This window comes from Delphinus delphis, chromosome 4 (genome assembly GCF_949987515.2).
Source record: "Delphinus delphis chromosome 4, mDelDel1.2, whole genome shotgun sequence".
In the NCBI taxonomy this organism is placed as follows: domain Eukaryota; kingdom Metazoa; phylum Chordata; class Mammalia; order Artiodactyla; family Delphinidae; genus Delphinus; species Delphinus delphis.
In genome coordinates this window covers 15,551,105-15,578,010 of record NC_082686.1, presented here as the reverse complement: position 1 = coordinate 15,578,010, position 26,906 = coordinate 15,551,105, and the positions used below count along the sequence as shown (strand labels likewise).

At 37.9% G+C, this 26,906-nt stretch overlaps 1 protein-coding gene across 1 annotated transcript in view; it reads left to right on the top strand.

Annotated features, from left to right (window-relative positions):
* Nucleotides 1-26,439, top strand: part of MAP3K7CL (MAP3K7 C-terminal like) — a 36,611-nt gene extending 10,172 nt beyond the window's left edge. Inside the window, exons 2-4 of the mRNA XM_060010110.2 lie at nucleotides 3,258-3,319; nucleotides 14,126-14,241; nucleotides 26,259-26,439. Of these exons, the coding sequence (XP_059866093.2) occupies nucleotides 3,258-3,319; nucleotides 14,126-14,241; nucleotides 26,259-26,439 (359 nt within the window). The remainder of the gene's footprint in view (nucleotides 1-3,257; nucleotides 3,320-14,125; nucleotides 14,242-26,258) is intronic.
* The last annotated feature ends 467 nt before the right edge of the window (nucleotides 26,440-26,906 follow it).

The window sequence follows — 26,906 nt, the reverse complement described above, 5'->3', positions numbered from 1 at the left end:
AAGCAGCTTTGCAAGCCCTGAAATTTCTGGCTGGCAGGGATGCCAGCTAAACCAGATGGCATCAAGCAGTGAAATACCGGACTGGCTTTCAAACTCAGTCATCTCCTTACATCTGTCTTTGGTTTTCTTGTTTCCAATGCCATTTCCTGCTTGGATTAAATCAACTTTAACAAAACTCTTGCTTTTATTTTGCCTTTCTAAAATATTTATTATATGTTTATTTCTATGTCAATCAATTAGACTTTTATTTTTTCCAACTCGAGGAATCTAATCTTAAGCCTTTACTTATCTGCAAAATTATCAGCTTGGTCCCATATATATGCCTTTACATGGTGTGACTATCAATAATGACAGATTTTTATAATGGGCTTTATTCTGGGTCATACCAGATATTTGCTATTTACTATAGTAATGCAAATGAATAACTCTTTTCCTTTTTATTTTAAATTTTTTATAATTAAGCAGGAAGGAGCGTGACTTCATGGGGAACAAGGTGGATTAAGTCCCAGGAAGACTTGAGTTCCATTCCTGGCTGTCCTTTAGAATTCTAGAATGTACTATCTGCTCTGTACTTTGTAGAAGTGGTTTCTCCTTCTAAAAAGTGGCTGCTCATCTGTGACTATTAAGGTTGGGGTGCCAAAGTATAATATGTTCCCATTTACCCGTACCAAGTTGTTCCAGCCTTGAACTCAATGAGTGGAAATAATCATGATGTTTGGGTTGTTGATATTTTATTCAAGTAAATTGAAATGTACCTTAGACCAAAGTCCATTTTGTATACAAACTATAGGTTTTATAATAAAGGCTATCTCCAAAGGGTCAGTAGAAACAAATGGTTATTTCTGTCTTTTTAAAAAAATTTTTCTGTTTTTTTGGTGCAATTCTTTGCAAATGATGGGGTGGATTGAAAAAGCCACAGTATTTGGCAGAAGTTGTCACCTCCGAGTAGAAGAAAGCATTCCAAGGGCCAAGGGATTGACTCTCCTTGTTTCCTTGTGAGATGGCACTTCAACCTGCAGCGAGAGTCTTGGGAAGATTTCCCTGTTGCTACTTGCTCTCTGCAGCTACATAACGTCGGTGAACCTGGGGGCATCCATTGTCTGGCAGGTACAGGAACAAATGGATTCACAGTTGGTGCCCCATTGCCATTGTCTGAAGCCACTCAAGTGGGAGTATTATTACACTACTCTTGACTAAATTATAGCAAAGACCCTTAAGGTGTTTGGAAGAGGTGAATACTGTCCTTGTTTGAATGATATTTCTGGTGATTATCTTCGGTGCCTTCGAAGAAACGTAGTCTCTTAGAAGCCAGGAGCTCCTCGTGTGCTGTGTTTTATTATGGATAGTACTGTCAGTGAGTAGGGAGAGGATGCTTACTTCTGCGTTGTGCATGGCCTGTATTACTTCTTCTCGTTCAAAGAGGACTTCAACAGTTTTTATAAATAAATTTGTTTATAGTAGTGAGAACATAAAAAGCATGATCTTTCTTTCTTATAATTTAAAATAGATTTGGTATTGAAATTATTCATGTAGCCTGTATTTCATCATAGTCTCATAGTCATACCTGTGGTACCTGTTGTTGTCAACAAGGAGAGGATTGGAAATCTATGGCCAGTGGACCCACAGAGCCAGATACAGAGGTTCTGCTGACAAGAGGGCTGTCCTCTAGTACCAGGGCTAGGTCAGCAGTATGTTCTTTTTTTTTTTTTAAACTTCCAAGGACAGTCTTTATTAGTGCTAAAATTACTTAGTTAAACTCCAACCTGAACTGCTACACTTCTATCTTTATCTGTAGAAAATAATGGAATAAACACCAATAGCTACTCACTGCTCTAGATCCCATAACTCTTTAAACTTCCTAGTGAGGGTCAAAATGCTCTACTTCAAGATCATATTATTCTTGAGAAGCACTTTATTCTGACTGTATGCACAGCTTTTCTTCCTTTTTTTTTTATTGCAGCATTATTTATTATTACTAAAAATTGGAACTCAATATTCACCAATAGGAAAATGGACAAATACATTCAAATAATAAATGAATGAGTGAATACTGTATATCAGTTAAATGAACAAACTAAAACTAAGTTTATTTAGTTCAATCTCAAACACATAATGTTAATCAAAAAAAAAGAACAAATTTTAGAAGAATATCTACAATGTGATTCAATTTATAGTTTAAAATCATCCATGCATAGTAATACTATATTACCTATATAGTTTGTGGGTGTATACATACATAATAAAAATATAAATACATACATATACATGATAACCTCTAAAATCAGGATAGTGGTTACTTCTGAACATGAAGAGGTAGAAGGGGAATAGAGTTGTCTCCACTCACCTTATTTCTTAAGCTAGTTTCTTACCTTTTCTTACCATATGAATTCAATTGTCATGAATTCCATTAGAAATTCTGCAGTATAAAAACTCTCCTCCTTGCCAAATAATTGAATGGTACGATTCTCAACATCTTTTTAGTCTAAGGAGGTGAGCCTTATGGCTATGGCAAGGATAGCAGAAGTATGTTCTTGAAGAGATTCGGATAAACTTCTCTCAGGTTTCCTCTGATGCTTCTGTGAACCACCTCTTTTGATCCAGCAACACCTGCCTGTTGCCAGTCAGCCAGATGAAGGCAGCTGAGGACAGAGTTGCGGGCTCTCCCGCATCAGGACAGTGTATAGGCCTCGGGTTGGGATTGCTGCCTGGTGCATTGGGAAGAAACGCCCTGATCAGGTTACTGCCTGTCACCCACTGTAACCCAGAGGAAGCTCTGGTCAACTGCCTGTCAGTGGTGGTTTGTGGTAAGAGCAGAGGGCAAACCCATCAAAGCTTGCCACCCTTGGAGTCTTTCAGAGCAGAACTAACACTTTTTTTCACTAACACGTTCTTCTGTCCCAGTGAGGTTGTTCTGGTCACCTCATTATTACCTGGTTAAATAAAGCACTTTCCTGAATATCATATTTTTTGGTTTTGGCTAACGTAGGAGTATTGAAAGATAAGCAGTACTTTTTAATTGGAGAACTACTAGACTGAACATTTGAGGATTCTGATACTTGTTTGCAAAATTTTGGTCAAACCAACTACGCCTTCTGTGCTTCTGTTTGTACCAAAAAATGAGCCAAATTGCCTCTGCATTCTTTCCGTCCCTAACTGATGTATACTGATGGTGCAAGTCCAAAGATGGTAACAGCAAGAAAACTCTCCTGAGAGAAAGGCCTCTAATAGTGAAGAATCTCTTTATTTTCATGTTTTAGATGATACACCTCCTGAAGACGCCATTCCTCTGGTCTTTCCAGAATTAGACCAGCAGCTACAGGTAAGGATTTTTCTGCAGTCTTTACTCTTTCCTCCTTAGTTTCACAAAATACAGTGAGTGGAAAAGTGGTCTAATTGAGAAAGATTGACCTGGAGACAGAGTGGGGGACATTTCACGTCATCAAGGTTTGCATTTCTAGGGTTTCAAGGTCATGAAGCCCTCAGGTAATGCCCCTGTCTGTTTATGTGGCTATAGCATGAGAATAGCAAGAACTTAGGGGACTTCCCTGGTGGCACAGTGGTTAAGAATCCGCCTGCCAATGCAGGGGACACGGGTTCAAGCCCTGGTCTAGGAAGATCCCACATGCTGCGGAGTAGCCAAGCCTGTGTGTCACAACTACTGAGCATGCACTCTAGAGCCCACGAGCCACAACTACTGAGCCCATGTGCCACAACTACTGAAGCCTGCACGCCTAGAGCCCATGCTCCGCAACAAGAGAAGCCACCGCAATGAGAAGCCTGCACACTGCAACGAAGAGTAGCCCCTGCTCACCACAACTAGAGAGAAAAGCCCTCATGTAGCAACGAAGACCCAATGCAGCCAATATTTAATTAATTAATTAAAAAAAAAAGAACTTAGGGTGTAAGCTCCTACTTTTAAGGAGTTTTGGAGCCTGGGGACAGGGCTGGTCCCTGCTCTCCTTAGCTATGGACGTTTCTGGGCTATTGTAGTTTTGGCCCATTTTGGATTAGTGATTTAGTGATAAACTACAAGGGACACTTGTCATGTGTGGTGAGACTTCAGAATAATCTTCCTTTCTCTACTCCATGCTCACCCTCTCCCCAGTTCTCTGACAATTTGTAGTAGAAGGTAATTATTTTAAGTTAAGCCTTCTGAATCCTGTCTGGTTTGACCTATGAGAAAAATATTTTGTATGTGTAGTCTATGGATGACCTATCAAAGATATCTAATTTTAATACACCAGAATTATTTGAAAGAAGATAATTTATGACCCTTTCATTTTCTTTAGGTGATATATGGTGATCCCAGAAAGATGGCTTTAGGAAGAGGCTCTGCTTAAAATACCTGGATACTGGCCTCGGGTCAAACGTTCCCCTGAGTACTTCACTTTGCTGTCACATTTAGACCAGTCTAATAGGGGTTTTGAATCCTGTGCACAGATGTTTGCTTAATCACCACTTTTTTCTCTAAATACTGATTCTGAAAGCCTTTAGGAGGGGTGTGCCACCTCCAGTTCCCAACTGATGTTTCTTCTTGTCTTACACTTGGTAACATTTCCCATGTGTGGGTGTGCTTGGCGTCCTGAAGTCATTTGAGTTTGGGGCCCCTGGACCAGAACAGCCCTTGACAGAGGTGGGAAGAACCAAGAATGAGCCCTTATGCAACCTAAGATAGAATCCTTTTTTTTTGGCTCCAGTTCTTGTCTCTGTGCCCAGTGCACTGAATTAAAACCTGGAAGCAACTAGGTTGGGTCTGAAGAGCTGGTGTTTCACTGCTGGGGTGGTCCCCTGAAGATCTATCCAATACAACTCAGTTGTGACCAGACCTCTTGGAGGAGCTCTTGTCTCATCTCTGTGCAGGCCTGGGCATCGTCACAGCCCTCCGACAGAAAGCTTGCCAACAGAGCAATATCAGTAATGTAGAGATTTCTGAAGACTGTTCAGGAGGTTATACTAATGACCTTGCAGCTGTCAAAAGACAGCTCTGTTCTCCTGTAAAATTTCCTCTGCAGCTATCAGCCATCGTATCTCCTTCCTCTCCTGTCCCCCATGCAGGGTCTTCAGCCCGGCTCTCTGGTTCGTGCTGTCTAACCATATCCCCCAACCTCTCTTCTTCTCACCATGGAGGACAACTCAGCTGTTCCTCTGCTTTTCCGTCTGGTGTGCTTACATGACGTACAACCTTCCTTGCTTGGGTTCTGTCCTCACTGATGGGCTGTATGTGTGCTGCTCATGGTGTAGTTGGGATTGCAAAATAATAACTATATTTTTTTCCCAGTCACAGTTTTTCCCCTTTATTTTACTGTCACCAAAAGCTATTTTATTATCTTAGGAGTCAGCTGAAAATAAGGAGTTAATGCGTTTTGCAAATAAAAGAGGGAAAGCATGTTTAGATTCATATTCCCCCACCACTATTATGGATCATTAATTCTACTTTCTTGTGCTGACAGTTTTTTTCCTTTGGGAACATTAATGGTCTTCCCTGGCTCATGGATCATTCTTCCCAGGATTCATGGCACCTCTGGCAATTATCCAGATAATTTTTCTGTTAAAGCATTGCAAGATCCCTTTGAATTTTATAGCTTTAATTCCATTTGACATATATTAGAAATTAAGTCTACTTAATTATTTTAATCTAATGAGACTATTTCATCTTCATTGATCCTTAATGAATTAGTCAGTTGAGAAGCTGATTTCAGACTCAGGGGTTATGATACCCCCAACTTCCCCACCCTAAAATATGGTATTGCTTTGCCTCTTCATGAACAGAGAGGACCTTCCCAGCACTATAACTAAAAGCATTTCAGTAAGGGCTTGTTTTTCTGGTTGAACGATATGATTGAGTTTGTTATAAACATTTACCAGTGGCCAAGCCATTTGGTTAGGGTTGCCTCTGTCTAGGGCTGTTGTCAGTTACCTTTATTCTACACTCCAGGGTGTGAGTAACTAAAATATAAGATGGAGGGGATTGAGAGGGGAAAGATAACACAGAAAGCTACATCTAAAAGCAGACTCTTGTTTCCATGCTTAGCATAAGCATATAAATTTAAGACATTCTGCAGCAGGAAGTCTCTATTGAAAGCAATGAAGATGCTTTATGTATGAAAGGAACAATCCATTCCATGGAGCAGGCTGTCTTTACAGTCAATCCAGTGTGCTTTTATCACATAATAATGACTCTTGGGATTTAACCAACCATCATAATCCTCTACAGAAAAATAAAAGTTAGGTTACAAAAGCATATGAAGTGCCTTGTGGTTGTTACTATTTGCTTGAGGATGAACTGACTCTTACTTATCTCTGCTAGAGCCTTAGAAACGTGCCCAGTGAAAAATAATTGATGCCAGTTGATTATTGCTGGCCTTCCTCTCTGAATACCCTCAGATTTAAATCCTACCCATGCATATTGAGTACCGCTAGGCAAGGGGGGTTTCCCCACAAATGACCTCATTTGATCCCCGCAACAATTGTGTAAGCTAACTATTATGTCTCCACTTTAGGGATGAGAAATATGAGGTCAAAGTTTGGTCTAAATAAATTTGCTAATTCAGACTAGATCCCTGATTCTGAATCTAGGTAGCCTTCATTTCCTTACAGCTTTGGTGGAACCTATGGCCTGCTTAAATTATGTTGATAGGTGGAGGGTTTTTGGTTTCTGGCTTGCGAAGTTGCCATAATGTGGTTAATAGAACAACCTAGTAAAATCTATTCTGGCTTCCTGATATCCGTTACACGTTCTTTCATAGTTTATAAAATGCAGCTATAAAGTATCTGTTTGGTAGATACGCTATCACCACTTTGACCCCCCCAGAGTTTTCGGTTGCTTTGCCAAGAATGTGGACATGTTTAAGCATGTAATTCGTGGGGCTTCTATTTTCACAGAAGCCAAAAAAAGCCTTGGGCAAGAATAGCAGTGACAAACATTTTTCTCGATGTCTCTATTAAGGCAAAATGTTGGGCAAGAGACCTTGGGCTAAGGTAGGTGTTAAAATGAACCTCTCCTTATAGGCCTCCGCCCAGGGGCAGGTGGTAGGTTGGTTCTATTTTGTGCGGATTCCTTTCCTGGAATTTGGCTTCTAAATCCTTCATGTCCATTAGGGGCCATGTTTGGGTAGAGCTAGTTTAGACCATACAGTCAAAAGAAAGGAGGTTCAATTCTATGTCCATTTGTAAGAATGAATGAAAAATCACTACTTTTCTTTAGGCCTCCGTTTCCTTCTATTTGAAGAAGAGGTAATGATGGACCTCCCTCCCTTTTCTGAAGGATAGCACAATCCTTTAATAGTCTCAAGGTCTGGGTCAGAACCAAATTTGTCTTAAAATTTAACCACATTGTAATGTTTGGGAGGTTGTGGTTTGACCTATAGATGATCCAAAGCTAAGCTTTGTGGTCTTTGTTGCCTCGGAAAGAATATGTTTTATTTGTAATCAGGTGGAGGACATGCTGATAACTAGATTGTAATAAATCTAATGGGAGTGACAGTGACTGGGGCATAGGCACTGGCATTAGGCTGGCATGAATTTGGACCTCAGCTCCGCACCTACTAGTTTTGTGATTTGGGCATGTTATTTACTTTCTGTAAACCTCACTTTTCTGACCTGCAGAGTGGACATAATATCTCACATCGTTGTGTGAATTAAATGTGATAATGAACAGATAGAGCATGGTGCTTGGCAAAATAATTGCTCAATTAATGTCAATTTCCTTCCCTAGTGAAATTGTTTATTGAATGAAATATTTAAGCACTAGTATCTTTATATGTGTAAAATGAAATGAGAGAAACATCTCTGGATTCTTGGGTTAGGAACAGAGATGCTGATGCCCTCTTCTTTAAGCTAAGGTACTTGGAAAACAATACGACTCTTTTTTCAAACCAAATTGAGCAATAGCTTCAATCCCTCCTAAAGTACTCCCATCTAATCTGAGAAGACAGTAACAGGTGTCTCCGTGGTACACATTGAACTTGCTTTTTTCTCAGACAGAGTTTGGTAAGTCCAGAAACTGATGTCACCTCCACAAATAAACAATTTCGTAGCTTTGGTTGTGTACTATAGTATCTTGTTGTCCGAGCAGTCACTCCAGAAACTTCCTTTAGGTCTTGCATCAGTGTATCACTTGCTATCTGGGAAACAAAAATGGTAGAAAATGGAGGAGTCTTAGCATTCTAAGATTCTACTGCACTAGTCTTGAACATCCAGAGAAAACACTGAAAAAATGTCTGCCATTTTCTCTCTGAGGCACACGTTGAAAAGTATCTTACAGTTGTTTTTCTGGCTGCTGGGACCACACAGAAAACATATATAGATATCTTGGAGCTTAATTTGATCCCTTTAATTTTTTTTTTTTTTTTGAGAAGCCCAGTTCATTAGGATATGCATTGTTAGAAGCGTTTGGGGCGCTCGAGTTCTTGCTCCCTTTAATATTGCCTACATTGATAGAAATGACTTAAATACCTTCATTCCGGGGCTTCCCTGGTGGCGCAGTGGTTGAGAGTCCGCCTGCCGATGCAGGGGACACGGGTTCGTGCCCCGGTCCGGGAGGATCCCACATGTGAAGCGGCTGGGCCGCTAAGCCTGCATGTCCGGAGCCTGTGCTCCGCAATGGGAGAGGCCACAACTGTGAGAGGCCCGTATAACGCAAAAAAAAAAAAAAAAAAAAAAACCTTCATTCCAATATTATATAATGTATAAGATATGTAGTATAATTAGTACTAGTGCTGACTTTGACCATAATGTAGATAGTATATTTTAAAAATATTTACAGTTCTTGATAACAGAGTTTTCAAATATTGCAATTAGTCCTGTCTGTGTTTTTCCATTTAGTTTTAGCAAATTATGCTTGTTAATTTGGGGACATTAAAATGCAACATGAATTTAAGCCAGTCACCCCCATTCTGCCTCCAAAATAAAGATAACACTGAGAATCAAGGAATAAATACAAATACAGTCTGCTCAGCAACTGTAGAATATTTAGCTTCCTAAATATATCTTCTGTGTGGGAAGCTGGGAGAGGAAAATTAAATTCTTACATTTTTGAAGTGGATGGGGCCAGTAGTATTTGAAGAAGCCAAGTAGAAAACGGAAACGCTTAAGCTGGCTTTGCCTATTGCGGAGAGATGCTTGGCTGGGTCTTTTCCCACGGGGCTCCTTCCAGAGGACAGAGTCCATTTCGGGAGGAGCTTGCTATAAACCGGTGGATGGGATGGTGTGGCTCAAGCCTGCATTCTTGGAACAGGAGCCTGTGGTTTCTCTCTTACTTCATCTTGTTAAATTGGTCCAGATGACTGGAGTGGATACCAGAGATAGTAGCGGCTCTCTCACACTGCCATGTAATTTAAAGCCCTTGCAAGCTCCATCCTCAGGCAGTAGCAGGATAAGGGGGGATAGAGGAAAGGGGGTGTGGAGGAAGTGCCTCCTCCTGGGCTCTGACCTCATCCAAACCCCAATCTGTATCTTGGGAAAATGTGTTTCAAAGTTGGCTTGAGACACTGTTAAGGGAAGGTCTTAATTTAACCTTCTTTGAACTGGCTGGGTTGTGAGTAGACCAGATACCATGGCATCGAGTGGACCGGAAAATTTGTTTCTGTGACCCTACAGAGTTTGTCCCCTAGTGCCTGAAGAATACTTTTACCTTTTCATTTTCACATGAAATATCTTTGGCTTCCTTTTCTTTGAAATTCAATATTTCATCCTTTAAGCAAGAGCGTGTAATAAATGCATACAAACCATGGGAGGATGTAGGGTAATTGTGGAGAAAATAACAAGGAAACTTTCTCTTCCTGAAGAGAAAAGAAATTCACTATCAACATGGAGTTTATTTATTGCTTGCCCATTCCCAGCACAGGATTATAAGTATGAAAATCTCTTGGATGAAATAGTCAAAATCAAGCAATGAGAACTGAAATAAAAAGTTTTATAGATAAACAAGGATTTACTGTATAGCACAGGGAAATATATTCAATATCTTTAATAAGCTATAATGGAAAAGAATCTAAAAAAGAATATATGTATATATATATATATATATATATATATATACAACCAACCAGACCACTTTGCTTTACATATCTGAAACTAATAAAATATTATAAATCAACTATACTTAAAAAATTTTTTTTAAAACTGTGTTAATTTTTATTCCAAGATGTTAATAGCTGTTTTCATCTGGGTTATCACAGGCATTCTTTTACGTTATTATTATTATTTTTAATGTGAACACATGTTAAATAGTATCTTAAATCCATGTACAGTTGATTAATTCATGGGTGCCAGTGTTTTAAATGTCACATGATGTAAGCCTACTAGTAGTTCCATTTTTAAATTGGAAACCTGATTCTTGTGCTTGAATTTTAGGAATCTATTTCCTCGGGTAAACACTTTATTCAGTGAACCCTGTTGGTCATATATTTTCTCCTGTTTTCAGGGCTTATAAGAAGGTAAGAGAGAGTCACTCTCAGTGAGGACCTTATGATGCTACACACAAACCCACATTATATCATGAAACAATGAGAGTGTTCTATGTCATGCAGGACAATACATTTCATTACTCTGTAGTTCTACTTTTTATATCAGGTAAATTCCTGTTGGGATGAGAACAATATGTGCTTAAAAAATTCTTTGATGAGTTTCCTGAACTGGAGTAAACATCCAATGATGTCAAATGGCTTTCTAAGAACAGTGGGTCCTGCTGACCAGAGGGCACTTTGATTTGTCCAGCAACGTTTGGGTTTAGTGGTACATGGCTCCGAATTATAAAGGGGTGAGAAATTTTAAGTTTCCTGGGGAGAAATTTGGGAAGGAGAGAAAGGTAGGGTGTGAATGAAGTGAGTCTCAGATAGGGAATCCTGGTAGCAATGCTTAGAAGATGGGCTGGGGGCAGCAGAAGGATCTAATGATACTTATTTTTGCATTAAACTTTTTTTTTATTGTGGTAAGAACACATAACACAAATGTTCTCTTCTTAATTTTAAGTGTACAGTTCAGTAGTGGTAAGTATATTCATATTGTTTTTTTTCTTATTCGTATTGTTGTGCAACCAATCTCCAGAACATTTTCATCTTGCAAAACTGAAACTCTATACCCATTAAATAATAATTCCTCATTTACTCACCTCCCCTCCACCCCCAGCCCCTGGCAACTAATTAGATAATTTTACAGTGTTGTGGTGTGTTGTGCAATATAACTTCCCTTCTTGCTTAAAAAATAATTAATTTTGTTCTTTAATGCTTTCATACAAATTGGAAGAACATGTATGTACTGCTGCTGAGTTACATGTCAGGCTGGGTATAGACAGAGCTTTTAGGAGCCGGAAACTGAAGTGACACCTGGCATCCTTTTACTCCCTGAAACACTGAACACTAAGTATTTTTGGCTTTTTTAAAAATTGGCACTACTTCTTAATTGTGGGCAATCTTGAAAATATTGTGACGTATAGCATGATCTTCCTGCTGAGAACATAGGAGGATACTGAATATATCCTGAAATACTCTATATCCTAATGTCCCCTTAGCATGATCATGTTACCTGTACATAAAAACATCTTCAAATTTCCCACAATTAAATAGTGCCAATGAAAAAAGAAGTCATGAAAAACATTTCCCCCTTAGTAAAAAGCATTGCAGGTTGGCAAGCCAAGGGGGAAAAGAGGACTCTCTCTTTTTAAGAAAATTATTATCTGTAATTTTCAGTTTTTCTTTTAAATTATAGCAGCAAAGGGTATTTCTCCCTTTCCATGGCTGCTCTCATCTGTATCCTCTTAGGCATGCAAACACAGACTCCTAAAATCTTCTGGCTGTCGCATAGGTAACTATGCTGAATTCGTGGTTCAGGTACCTCCATGTGGCAAGTTATGGGCTGAACTGGGTGTAGCTTATGAGTGTTCATGAGGACAGGAAATAGGATACGTTGAGTCTTGGGGCTTATCAGTATGCAAGTCCTTTAACAGGGCACAGGTGGTTTAATAGCAGCTTGGTGAGGGTGCCCAGAGTAAATTGCTTTCATTCCCCTTACTATTATACCTGGTCATTTGCCAGTGTAACAGGTGAAAATTGATGAGGGGGTGGTGATTTCTAGAATTGGAGGACTCAGGAGTTCTGAATGCCTTTGGCAATGTCTTTATCTCCTGCGGTGAGTTGTACTGTAATACTCCCGGGCACTACTTTTTAATTTATTTCACTATAGAAAGAGATAATGGCTCCAACAGGCTCAGTTTATGCTGTGAATATGTTCATGGGGCAGTAGGGAAAGATGCTACATAATATAATTATTAGATGAATTTCCATGGATTAGAACACAACAGATGTTCCACATAAAGGTTAATTTCATCCAAGTCTATTTCAAATTTTATTTCCTTTAGAAAATCTCTACTCAGAGGCTTCATGATAAATAGGAAGGGTCATCTTACTTATCAATCAGATTTTATAGAATTTTGTAGAACTTTCTAGAATTTCTTTTGCATCCTGGGTGAGGTCACTAAATATGACACCCAAAGAAATCCGTGTCCTGGAAGAATATATAGTGAGAGGAGCAAGTAGTAAGAAATTCATTAGTATAAATTAATTAATATAAAATTAGTGAGACTATGACCTAGTCAGACACATAGTTTACATATAAAGACTATTGGGAAGAGAGGATTAGACAGAAGAGCCTATTTAACAATTAAGTCATATTTCTCAGATATTATATAACATTTTTCTATAAATAATTGAAAAAGGTGATTAAAACACTCTTTAAAAGACTATTAGCTAATATTTCTCCAAGTAATGCTTTTAATAATGTGCCACTATAGAGCAGAAACTAACACACCATTGTAAAGCAATTATACTCCAATAAAGATGTTTTAAAAAAAGAAATAATGTGCCACTAATTAGAACTAAGGATTACAAACTCAGGGAAAGCTAGTTCTTTAAAAATAATTTCTGGAAAGAAGATTTTCAACATATTTCGGTTAGAAAGGCTTGAATGCTGGCCTCTGTTTCCCTCATGGATGGGAGAGAAGCAAAGACAGGAAGCCTTGTTCTCTTTGGCCACACGCTTTATAAGCATCGTTTTATTTGGGGTTTGGTCTTTCATATGCTTTGTTAATTCTTGCAAGCATTATTTCCAGGCCAGCATCATTTTTTCAGTTTGGATTCCTTTCATTTTTTAAAAATAATTTTTATTGGAGTATAGTTGATTTACAATGTTTTGTTAGTTTCAGGTGTCCAGCAAAGTGAATCAGTTATACTACAAATATATCCACTCTTTTTTAGATTCTTTTCCCATATAGGTCATTACAGAGTATTGAGTAGAGCTCCCTGTGCTATACAGTAGGTCCTTATTAGTTATCGTTTTTTTTTTTTTTGCGGTACGCGGGCCTCTCACTGCTGTGGCCTCTCCTGTTGCGGAGCACAGGCTCCGGACGCGCAGGCTCAGCGGCCATGGCTCACGGGCCCAGCCGCTCCGCGCCGTGTGGGATCTTCCTGGACCGGGGCACGAACCCGTGTCCCCTGCATCGGCAGGTGGACTCTCAGCCACTGTGCCACCAGGGAAGCCCAGTTATCTATTTTATATGTAGTAGTGTGTATATCTCAATCCCAATCTCCCAATTTACCCCCCCCCCCATTCTCCCTTCGTAACTATAAGTTTGTTTTCTATATCTGTGACTATTTTTGTTTTATGAATAAGTTCATTGGATTCCTTTCTTGTAGGGCTCCTCCACTCTACAAGATTTGATAGAGCTACAGGAACAGAAAACAAGGGGGGGATTGAAACAGATGACTGAACTATTTCCCCATCACTAATTCTCTAAAGCAGAGTCTAAGATTTCTGGGGAAAAGTACAGAATTATTAGGGGACTTATTTTTCCTCCAGCGCATGGCAGGTAACTGATCTGTAATGGGTCTTATGGCTCTGGCTTGGGCCTGAGAATGCCCTGGAATAACACAGAAAGATACATGTGGGGAGGATCAGACCACTTCTCTACTTGCAGTCAAGTAGAATCAGCTGAACTCTGTCCAATGAGGGTTGACAGTGCTATTCTCATGCAAAAACTCTCCTTCTAAAGAACATCTGTAGAGCACGATGGTTGGTAATTTATTCTGCTACAAGGAAATGGACTGATTTCTTCTTCTTGTTGTTTGTGAAGCCTCTGCCGCCTTGTCATGACTCCATGGAATCCATGCAGGTGTTCAAACAGCACTGCCAGATAGCAGAAGAATACCGTGAAGTTAAAAAGGAAATCGCCCTGCTTGAGGAAAGAAAGTAAGTACTGTCCCCCTGAGCACCCTCAGCCCTGAATCCTGACTGCTGGTCATGGACCAGGGGTCATGGATTGGGAGTGGCAGGGGAGGAAAAGGCTGAGCATGGGAGCAAGAGGGAGGGAGACATACAGGGAGGAGAACTGACATTCTGTAGTTCAGAGGTTACACGCATGTCATGTTTGATTCTAGAAATGATCCAAATGGAACGGCGCTAGATGAAAGGCTTTACAGAGTAGTGAGGGGAACCACAGGAGTGCTTCCTACTCAAATTTAATTTTTTAATAAGCATTCTTTAGTTCAGGAAATTAAAGATGCCAAAATACCACCTAGAGCCACATTATGTTCCATGTGAATGTGCCCAAAGGCCCCAGAGCACTTTGTCTTGGGGTGAATTTTAATTAATGCTTGAATGGTGGAGTACCCACATGAAGTAAAGAAGTCACTGTGATGGCACTTTGAAATAATGTAAAAGGATTAGTTGCCTAACTACATTTTAAAGCCCAATAGTCCAGTAAGTTTTTATCTTGATAGCTTCTATTACCATTACAGTTCTGCTATAGGGAATTAGGCAGTTCTATTAATTAAAGCGCTATCACTTTACTTACTCATAACTTTATGCTTCAGAATTCTCCTTTTGATTGCACTAAATTCTGCTGATGTCTACCCAGTGATTCCCATTCTTTCACACTTTCAAAACATCATAGCGCTGGTCGGTTTGTACTTACACATTTATTAGGGAGATCTTTTGATGAATATTTGCATCTCCTGCCAAGTGGTAAGTGTCATAAGAGGGAGGATAGTCAGGTGTCTCTCACCATCATATTTCTGAAGCCTAGCACAGTGCATGGCATGTAGATACTGAATAAATTTTTGTTGAATGAGTGACACATAATCCAAACATACTGTGAGTCTGTAAGTTTCTGCTTCTTCCCTTCTTCTTACTGGAGTGATACATAGTATCACTCCATATTTATATCAGTATTTATACTTTGTATTTATATAAAACTTACTTTTTAAATGAATATAGATGAAATATATTTTGTTTTGAGAGATTTATGAAATTCGTGGGACTCTTTGGAAACTCCCCAGAATAGTGGTTGCACAGTATAATATGCTAGGGAGCAGCATGGGTTTTAGGGTCAGACTTCTACATTCACTGTAAGACCACAGTTAGCATGTTATTTTCTTACTTCCTTGCTTCAAACATAAAGTCTTACCTGGACTTTTGGTTATAGGGCACTGAAGGATGCTTATGAGGAAATCAGAAATACAACTTTTCCTTTGTATGTCTGAGACTTTCTTTTTGGTCTAAGAGTTTTCATAAATTGGTTGGAATGCTTAGATTGTCCATTTACACACAGTATGAGCCCTAGAAACAGTTTCATGAAGGAAGAGAGGAAGCTTACTAATAATGTGACCAGTGATTAAGTTAAAGGAGGACTTGTATAATCAGTAGCCTATAAAGGTATCTTCCAGTGGGTGTACGTGTGTGTGTGTGTGTGTGTGTGTGTGTGTGTGAGAACTGTGGTGTTGTGACAGGAAAAAAAGCCTCAGGTAATTATGTATTTATTTGTAAACACTTTAGGCTGGAAGTACAGTGTTATTTAAATTAACCCCATGTGTAGCTTTTTTGGGTGGGGGCAATGCAAGACTTACCCACTAAATTATATATTTTGTAAGTTTATATTTTTGTATATTGCATTAAAAAACACAATAGGATAACAATATGAGAGTGATTCATCTGCTCTTTTATTAAAACATATTCCTGCTGTTTCTGCAAAACTAATCTTACTTCCTCCCTAAACCTCTTTGAACTTTGGAGTTTTCTTGAAACCATGATGTTGTCTTTTTTTTTTCTTTTCTTCCTAGTAATTGACTAGATAAGAGACAAAGACCAAATTCTTTGATTTTTTTTTCCTTTCTTTTTTATAAAGTCTCTCAAGTTCCTTTTCTTCATTCCCACTTCTGCCATTTGGGATCAGGACTTGTTACTTCAAATCTTGATCAATGTAATATTATAACTGCTTTCCCTGCCTATGGTTTCCTATTGCTAGAGAAGGGCACCCAGTGCTTGGCCTGGATTGAAAGATCTACCTTGGGCCTTAGTACCTCTGCAGAATGTTCTAGCTCATCCTTGGTCTTCAGCTATGTTGACCTATTCACTTTGTCCACCTCGGTGCCCTTGCTCACACCAGGCTCTCAGTATAGTCTCCCTCCTTCCTCTTCACCTGTCCAAATGCTATCCTTGAAAAGAGCTTAGCCTGTATCCCTAGCCCAACCACCCCACAGTGATCAGTGCTTTTCCTGGATGAAGGAAAATTCACTGGAATGATTCTTTGGGCACTTTTTGTGGGCTAGTGTTATCAATAGCTATCCACTGAAGTTTCTGTCCTTTCTGACTATGTATAGTTCTCTGCAGACCTGGATAACCTTTAACATCTCTTTGGATCGTAATCACTGAATAGGGAACTGCACGTAGGGTAAAATACGAATAGGGGTGATTTACAGTAGCTGATGATAGGAAACTGTTATATCCTCCATGTATGCATTTTTTAAATTTGTAATTTGTATTGTCTGTATTTAAAATATGGAGTCAATATCAGCAATAAAGAATTGCTAAGATAAATTGTTAAAATTCAAAGTAGGGTGATATTTTATATCTATAAATAAATGAACTTGGTCCTCCAAGGGTTATGGGTGATCCGTGTTTTCATTAACACTTTACTGAAGCAGAAATTCATCTTACAACAGGTATTTTCCTGAACAGTCTTTGTGTTCAAGCAAGATAAATTGGGCCAAATGGATTTGACCCAAGTAAATTCACTCTTCATTTTTTTGATGATTTGGATGAGAATTTCTTCCCCATCATTTAATAAAGTGTGGCTGATTATGTTGCTTCCAGTGATTGGCTAGCATACGCTGGACACACAGAGAGTCACTAAATCAGGTATTTTAAAAGAGAGTTTTTGAATATTGGAGCCATGTGGGCAAGGTTAAGCTGAACTTCTCTCTCATCTCCAGAGGGGGTCTCCCTGGACCTAGTTTGGGAGACTTCGCAGAGGGGAGGGGAGAAGAGTTGATTATAACTATTGTTTTAAATCATGTCTGTTGGGTGGATAAAGACAGTCAAACATTATCTGGGATTACAAATTCAGCATGGGATGAATTTAATTTAAAGAATAGCTTCTGGCTTATTGACCAGTGATATGCAAAAAGCTTGTTCTTACTTTCATTGGAAATTTCTCTCTTCTTAACTGAAAAAAAATGACAATTTTATTGAAAGCTTTAAAAATTTACCAAGAATTCTGACATCTTTACAGAACTCCTACTATCATTTTTGTCTATTTTTTCTAGGCCTTTTGGATGTGAATAGATATTTTTTATATAATTGCTTATATAGTAACATAAAATGTATACATACTTTTTTCAATAAATATTCTAAGCATTTTTATAGAACACATATAGGTTTTGTGTATGTAATGGAAACTCATGGAAGTGAAGTACAGATATTTTATGGCATTTGATATTTATCACTGAATTGTCTGGCAGTTTAAAAAATACGTGGTTAAACTATAATTAGTTCTACAAATAGATTTACCATTAGTAAAACTTGCTTTGTGTTTTAACTTGTTCAGAGGAGAGACCACTCTTCTGCCTTATATGTGAAAAATTGTGCGAGGTGTTCCGGTGTTTAAAAGATTGACTTAGACTGTCAGAAAAAGATAAAATCTTAGAAAAGTCAGGTTGAAAAATGTTATATAACTTAAAAGAAATAATTCAGGGGCTTAAAAAATAATTCAGTGGTTTTCAGTAGACTCACAGAGCTGTGAAACCACCATCACGATTTTAGAACATTTTCATCGCCCCAGAAACAAACCTTGTACCCCTGAGTGGTCACTCCCCATTCCCTCCCGCCGGCCACTGGCAACCACTAGTCTACTTTCTGTCTCTATGTATTTGCCTATTCTGGATATTTGAGATAAATGGAATCATGCAGTATGTGGTCTTTTGTGACTGGCTTCTTTCACTTAGCATAATATTTTCCAGGTTCATCCTTGCTGTGGCATGCATCAGTGCAGGCAGACCTCAGAGGTACTGCAGGTTTGGTTCCAGACCACTACAATAAAGCGAGTATTACAACAGAGAGTCACACACATTTTTTGGTTTCCCAGTGAATACAAAAGTTATGTTTACACTATACTGTAATCTATTAAGTGTGCGATAGCATTATGTCTAAAAAAAACCATACAAACTTTAATTAAAAAACACTTTATTGCTAAAAAATGCTAGTCATCATTTGAGCCTTCAACGAATCGTGGTCTTTTTCCAATAATAAAATCAAAGATCACTGATCACAGATCACCATTACAAATATAATAATAATGAAGAAGTTTGAAATATTGCAAGAATTACTAAAATGTGACACAGACACATGAAATGAGCAAATGCTGTTGGAAAAATGGTGCCAAAGACTTGCTCATTGCAGGGTTGCCAAAAACCTTCAATTTGTAAAAAAACACAATATCTGTGCAGCACAATAAAACAAAGTGCAATAAAATGAGGTATGACTGTACTTCATTCCTTTTTATTGTCAAATAATGTTCTGTTATATGGTTATATCACATTTTAGTTAGCCATTTGTCAGTTGATGGACATTTGGGTTGTCTGTACTTTTGGCTATTATGAATAATGCTGCTACAAACATTTATGTATAAGTGTTTGTGTGGATGTATCTTTTCAATTCACTTGGGTGTGTACCTAAGAGTAGAATTACTGAGTCATATGATAACCCAATGTGTAACCTTCTGAGGAGCTGCCAGACTGTTCCTAAAGTGGCTGCACCGTTTTATATTCCCAACAGAAATGTATGAAGTTTCCAATTTCTCCACATTTTGCCAACACCTATTATGTCTTTTTGATTATAGCTACACTAGTGGGTGTAAAATGATGTTTCTTTCCGGTTTTCATATACACTTCCCTGATAGCTAAAAATGTTGAGCACCTTTTCATGTGCTTTTTGGCATTTCTATGACTTCTTAGAGAAATGTCCATTCAGGTCCTTTGCCCATTTTTAAGTTGAGTTATTTGTCTTTTTATTATTGAGTTAAAAATGTTGTATATAATTTTAGTTGCAAAACATTAGAAAACTGTTTTCATATGAGAGTACCACAATCAGTATAAGACCTGTATTTTCATGCCTTTTTTAAGATACACAAAATGATGATTGAGGGAGCAACATCTCATCGAGGGGAACATATCAGGATGGGGGAAAAGGGAGCATAAGTAATTTGTAAAGGCATAGTCTAGAAATAGCCTCATTCTGATTTGTTTTTAGTCATGGTATTTACTTTATCCTGAAATTTCCAACAAGAGGTTTTTATTATTAATCAGAAACATTTATTTCTTTATGGGCATTTCTGAAGGCAGAGGCTTTTAAACTGGGTTCTAGGAAACCTCTCAGAGATTGGGGATGGTGAGGGTGATGGGGGGGCAGGGTACTGTACAAGGGCCAAACAGGGAAGTTCAATTTTATGTGTTTTATTTGCTTCACTTCAGGGTACAATTTTCTTTGCAAAACGATACCGCAGTTAGAAAACATTGAAAACCAAACCTCACTTTTTTATTCCAGGCACATTTTTCTTAAATTTTTACACAGCCCTCAGAAAGCAGGTTTCTACTGTCATAAAGAAACAATAAATTGAGGTATTTCTCCACAAGTGTTTGCAGGATATGTAGTAATGTGTGGAAAGTTCTATCCTCATTCCTAAGATGTCTAATATGGATAAGATGCCTTCTGTATAATTTATAGGTTTTGAGTTCATTTTCCAACAGTGGAGATACACTCCCCGAGACTAACAGTCTATCAAGAATTGGTTTGGTTTGCAATAGGATTTCAACAAATACTTGTCAAGTGAATGAGTAGAAGGACCAAAGAACTGTCTTGGCTCTTCACTCAGAGGCAGAGGTGTGGACAAGGGGATTCTTTTTATTTTTTAACATCTTTATTGGAGTATAATTGCTTTACAATGGTGTATTAGTTTCTGCTTTATAACAAAGTGAATCAGCTATACATATACATATATCCCCATATCTCTTCCCTCTGTGTCTCCCTCCCACCCTCCCTATCCCACCCCTCTAGGTGGTCACAAAGCACCGAGCTGATCTCTCTGTGCTATGCGGCTGCTTCCCACTAGCTATCTATTTTATTTGGTAGTGTATATATGTCCATGCCACTCTCTCACTTCATCCCAGCTTACCCTTCCCCATCCCCGTGTGGACAAGGGGATTCTTTTGTTTGAGGATTTAATTTTATGTGAAATCCCAATATACCAGATTTCATTAGACTGTGAGATTACACTTTCCATTTATGCCCCAGTCATAATGATTTGGGCATTTTATACCTAATTATAGGCAGTCCAGTCTTTTAACTGGAATCTCATTCCCAGGTATCTCTCCACCTAATCCTCTCTGCCTGGAACCACATTAAAAGGGACAGAATATTTACCTCTCTTCAGTGAGAGTGCCTTTAATTTTGTCTCTCTTGCTAAGGAAAGAAACTCCAATCTTTAGGGGAGCAGAATGAGGAAACATTTTTCCCTCAGCCAGTTTCCCCAGTCGTTAGCATGTTACATTACCATGGTACATTTGTCGAAACTAAGAAACTGACATTGATATATTACTATTAACAAACTCTAGATTTTACTTGGAATTCATCTAATTTTTCAATTAATGTATTCTGTTGATATTTTTGGTAGACTCCAGTCTTCTATTGAAATATATCATCTGTTCTTCTATTTCTTGAATATATTAATCATAGTTATTTTAAGTCTATGTCTAAGAGAAAGACAAATACTGATGATATCACTTATATGTGAAATTTAAAAAAATACAACAAACTAGAGAATATAACAAAAAAGAAGCAGACTAGCATATATAGAGAATAAACTAGTGGTTACTAGTGAGGAGTGGGAAAGGGGAGGGGCAGTATAGAGGTAGGCACGTAAGAGCTACAAACTATTAGGTATAAAATAAGCTACAAAGATATATTGTACAACACAGGGAATATAGCCAATATTTTATAATAACTATAAATGGAGTATAACCTTTAAAATTTGTGAATCACTGTATTGTACACCTGTAACTTATATAATATTGTACAGCAGCTATACTTTAATAAAATTACTTAATTAATTAAAATAAGGAAACAAACAAAAAACAGAACGAGGAAAACATTTTGCCTTTCCCCTTATTCCTAACCCAGAATTTAACTCTTTTTCGGGTGATTGATAGTGGAAATCTCCATTTGCTATAGAGTAGGGGTTTTTAACTAGACTGATTCCTCAGCCTCCTACCCCTAGGACATTGGCGATGTCTAGAGACATTTTTGGTTGTGATGATGTGGGGTGAGGGGAGGTGCTACTGACATCTGGGGAGTAGAGGCCAAGGATACTGCTAAACCTTCTATAATGCCAATGTCTGGGACAGCCACCAACAACAAAGAGTTGGCCCAAAAGATCAATTGTGCCAAGGCTGAGAAACTCTAGAGCAAATCTTACTTCTTCCTGCAAAGGTAAGGTGTTGCCCTTTGGCTCCCAGAAGATAGGGTAAATTTATTCTTCCTGCATCATTCATTTGTAGGGCTTCAATACCAAAGTCTAGACTGCGTTTTGGAAATTCCATTTCAATACCATTTATTGTTCCTTCACCTGCATAAGATGAAGGTGAACTTTCACATCCTTTATGTCATCTTGAAGCATCTACTCCTCTCCTGTGTATAAATGTTGGTGCTAGAACACACATCTTTCAAGAACCACTAACAGTACAGGCTAAATCACAATTTAAGCTAAAATTCTCCTATGATGAAGATAGTATTTTATTACACTATTATTTTTTTAAATTAATTAATTTAAATTTATTTATTTTTGGCTGCATTGGGTCTTCATTGCTGCACGCAGGTGTTCTCTAGTTGTGGCGAGCGGGGGCTACTCTTCATTGTGGTGCACGGGCTTCTCATTGCGGTGGCTTCTCTTGTTGAGGAGCACGGGCTGTAGGTGCGTGGGCTTCAGTAGTAGTGGCTCGCGGCTCTAGAGCACGGGCTCAGTAGTTGTGGCACACAGGCTTGGTTGCTCTGAGGCATGTGGAATCTTCCTGGACCAGGGCTCGAACTCATGTCCCCTGCATTGGCAGGTGGATTTTTAACCACTGTGCCACCAAGGAAGACCCTTTGTTACATTATTATTCAAAACGCTTTAGCTCCTGGGGACTAAACTGCCTAGGATTTTGTCTTTTCCAAATAAAAGTCTTTAGTTAACTTAGAAAGTTCCAAGAGTTCTGGTCTTTCCAGAAACAGAGAAATACTTGTACCAATGATGAATCCATTTCCCAACCTCCTACAACATAAAGAATCTCCTTAATTTTGAAATTAGTTTGCAGAAAGTTTTAGTTCTCTTTACCGACTCACTTGGATTTCCCCTTCCCCCATTTGTTTTAGCAAATAAAAACTTATCCAGGCATGTGGCTTAGGATGGGGCCAGCAGATGATCTATGGTGGACCCAAGGTTATGACCTTTTCACTGTTGAGGTACATCATCTGGAAAACTATGGTATAAATAAAATTCCTGTAATGATGATCTTCTACACCTTTATCACATTACGCTGAAGGGAAATGATAAACAAGAAATCAAAGGCAGGACCACATTCTAGCCAATTGTACATATTGACTTGCTCCCCAGATCATCTATTTATAAGATTATCTTTGTAGGTTGATGTGCTGGGGTTTAATTATGAATTGCTAATGAATGAGCATCAATTTTTCTATATAAATAGGTCTTGGACAGGAGGCAACAGACGTTTTGACAGTATTCATTAAATAGATGTGTAACTGCTTATCAAATACATGAAATTAATTTAGAAACCTATCAGTTGAGTCTTCTTGATTCCAGCAAGGAAGAAATTATTATTGACTTTCTCCAATGCAAGAAAATTGGATTAGACAATCATGACCATTCCTTTCAGTTGTAAAATCTGTGATTTATTTTCCCTGTTAGTCAAAACTAATAACAGATATCCTCAGGAATTTTAAATGAGGTCAGATATGGAGCCTGGACAGTAGCCATTATTTGTGTGACACAGTTAATTTGAAAGGAAGAAAAGAACAGGAGTAGATGATCTGATGGGTGAGGGATTTAGAGGCATGTCTCTTTTTACTTACATAAATTTTCCTAATCAATTTCTTTAAGATAGTTATGTAAGAAACTTTACTAATATTTAATTATTGACATTTATTGCTTAAACTATGTTTAGAGGCAAAGAACCTTAAGCATTTAATCAGAAGGATAGGTTCGATTCATGGCTGCTTCTTATTAGGTGTGTGACTTTTTCCAATTATATTAAGCACTTTGAGTTTCTGTTTCCTCATCTTTAAAATATACGTTGTCTCTGAGGTACCTTACTCTTCAATTATATTTATTCAATAAGTATTTATTGGGAGACTTTATATTCTTTTTTTTTCCCCCCTTTGGCCGCACTGAACCTGACCAGGGATCAGACCCATGCCCCCTGCAGTGGAAGAGCGGAGGCCTAACCACTGGACCAGCAGGGAATTCCCTATATTCTTTCTTTAAACCATTTTAAAAAATTGAAGTATAGTTAATTTACAAGGTTGTGTTAGTTTCAGGTGTATGGCAAAGTGATCCAGTTTTATACAAATATATATATATATATATATATAAAAATTCTTTTTTAGATTCTTTTCCATTATAGGTTATTACAAGATATTGAGTATAGTTCCCTGTGCCATATAGTAGGTCCTTGTTGTTTAACTATTTTATATATGGTAGTGTGTATATGTTAATCCCAAACTTCTAATTTATCTCTGGGAGCCTTTATATTCCAAATACTATGGAAGATTCAAAGATCAATAAGAGCCCAAAGGAACCTTGTGTATATGCATATGAATGTTCCAGATTATCTTCCCTTTGTCCCTGTTGGGCACTTTCTTTCCCGTGCCTGGTTTTGCTCAGTGGTCACCAAATTGTGTACACAAAGCAGTCTGTTGAATGCAGGAAGAAAATACTAGAACTTCTATTCTGATTTGCTTTTTATCCTTTTCCTGGGGCAACTGTGTGATAGTTTCAAATTTACAGAAAAGTTACAAAAATGGTAAAAAGAACCCTCATACTTCCTTTACTGCATTCATTAATTATGAAGAATTTCCCCAGTTGTGCTTTATTCTCCCTCTCCCAAAGCTACATACTACTGGGGCTCTCTCTCTCTTTCTCTCTTAGAGAGATGGGGTGTCTATCCATCTATCTATATCACATGCACATATACAATTATATATATGTGTGTATATATATATATATATATCTCATGCTCCATTGCCCTAAATACTTCAGGGAGTATTTTCTAAGAACAAGGACATTCTCTCACTTGACATCAATACAATAATTAAAATTAAGAAATTTAGCGTTGATTCAGTAGTATTATCTAATTCACAGGCCATATTTAAATTGCATCACTTTCCCAATAATTTCCTTCACAGCTTTTTTCTTTCCAATCCAGAATTGCACATTGCATTTCATTGCCATTTCTCTTTAGTTTTTCTAAATATGAAGCAGTTTTAACATTTTGAAGCATACAGGCTTCAAATGCTTTTGTAACATTTCCCTCAATTTGAGGTTGTCTGATGTGTGCATTTTTTGGCAGGAATACCACAGAAAAGATGTTGTGTCTTTTGTGATGCATGGGGCATCTATTGGTCTCATTACTAATGATGTCAAGTTTAATCACTTGGTTCAAGTGGTCTTCCAGGTCTCTGCACTTTTGCATACAGAGGAGAAAGAAATATGACATACCCTTATGTTGAGGCAAAGGAAAATTCAGTTAAGTCTAGTTTAGGATTAACTGACACATATAAGGGGAATGGACCTGTTTTGGGTTGTCATGTTTATTAAATCTAAATATAGACTGCAAATCTTTAGTTCCTTATTATGTGTATTTACATCAATGAATTATTTACAAATATTTATTGTTTTAGGCGTTATCACTACAAGTTCCCTCCAATAACCTTAGCTTACTTCCTAAATTCAGGAGTCAGGACAGCACCAAACATAGAGATATTGCTTTGTTAGTTAGGGCGACAAGATATATATAAGGGCTAGGGAAAGACATGGAAAATAATATCTGCAGGAGGCAACTGGAATTTCTTCATAAAGATTTGTTACTTTGCCTAGTAAAGATTTGTTAAACTCAGAAATAGAAAACAAAAGAAGATAATAACTGAATTTGAAGGACAAAACTTAGGTAAGGGACAAACTATGATTCACCTACCTGTAAGACAATAGCATCTTAAATTATAAACAAATTTTTCTGTTCTTTTCCTACAAAATAGTCATAATTTTTTATAATTTGTTGTACTCTTTAAAAGATCACCCCTTTTGACTGTCAAAGGACTTATTGAGCTTTTGCTGGTATATGTTTATTTTATTTCTATTTATTTATTTATTTTTAATTGGAGTATATTTGCTTTACAATGCTTTGTTAATTTCCACTGTACAGCAAAGTGAATCAGCTTTATGTGTATTTATATCCCCTCTTTTTTAGATTTCCTCCACATTTAGGTCACCACAGAGCATTGAGTAGAGTTCCCTGTGCTGTACAGTAGGTTCTCATTAGTTATCTATTTTCTACATAGTATCAATAGTGGATATATGTCAATCCCCATCTCCCTATTCATCTGATGCCCCCCTTCCCCCTTGGTATCCATACATTTGTTCTCTGTATCTGCGCTGGTATATGTTTAATATTTTGGATATATCTAGACGAGGTGCTGGAATAAAATAAAGGCATCTAACATTTGTGAAGTTGGAAAAATAAAAGTAAGGAGGCAAGCAGAGATGGGTAAAATTTGGAAGAGTAGAATGACATATTCGACTTCCATTATGCTGTTGCTGTATAATTCAATCTGTTTGCATTATGTTTTATGCTTCTTCCTCACCTGCCCCCCTGAATCTTCAGAAAGGAGCTCATTGCCAAGCTGGATCAGGCAGAAAAGGAGAAGCTGGATGCCGCTCAGCTGGCTCGGGAATTTGAGGCACTGACAGAGGAGAATCGGACATTGAAGCTGGCCCAGTCCCAATGTATAGAACAACTGGAGAAACTTAGAATACAGTATCAGAAGAGACAGGGCTCGTCCTAACTTGAAATTATTCAATGTGAGCATAAGAGGTTGGTGGCTGCTATGCACTGGCCAAAAGATTTTTATTTTAAAGGGATAGTGAATAAAATCTATTGCTTCTCCTTATTACCCACATGGCCAACGTCTATACTAACGAGTTTAATGCTTGCCTGATATAGTTTGAGAGAAGGGTTATTTTATTTTAAATAAGGTAATTGAAACAAACCTATTACCAGATGTTTTCAGAGATCATAATTCGTTTCCAAAGATATTTTTTTTTCTTATTTAGCAAGATACGATCATACTGTAGATCTCGGTAGAAAATGATAGAAATAGAACATTGACTGATTCTACTAAGAATCATGAACAGAATTCAGCCATGAAACAAACTAGTAAGATGCTCACTGCAGTTTCTTATCTGTGTATTTTAAAATTTCACATCTTCAATATTTCTACGGTGCTCTAATCTGAACTGTCAGAAACTTCTC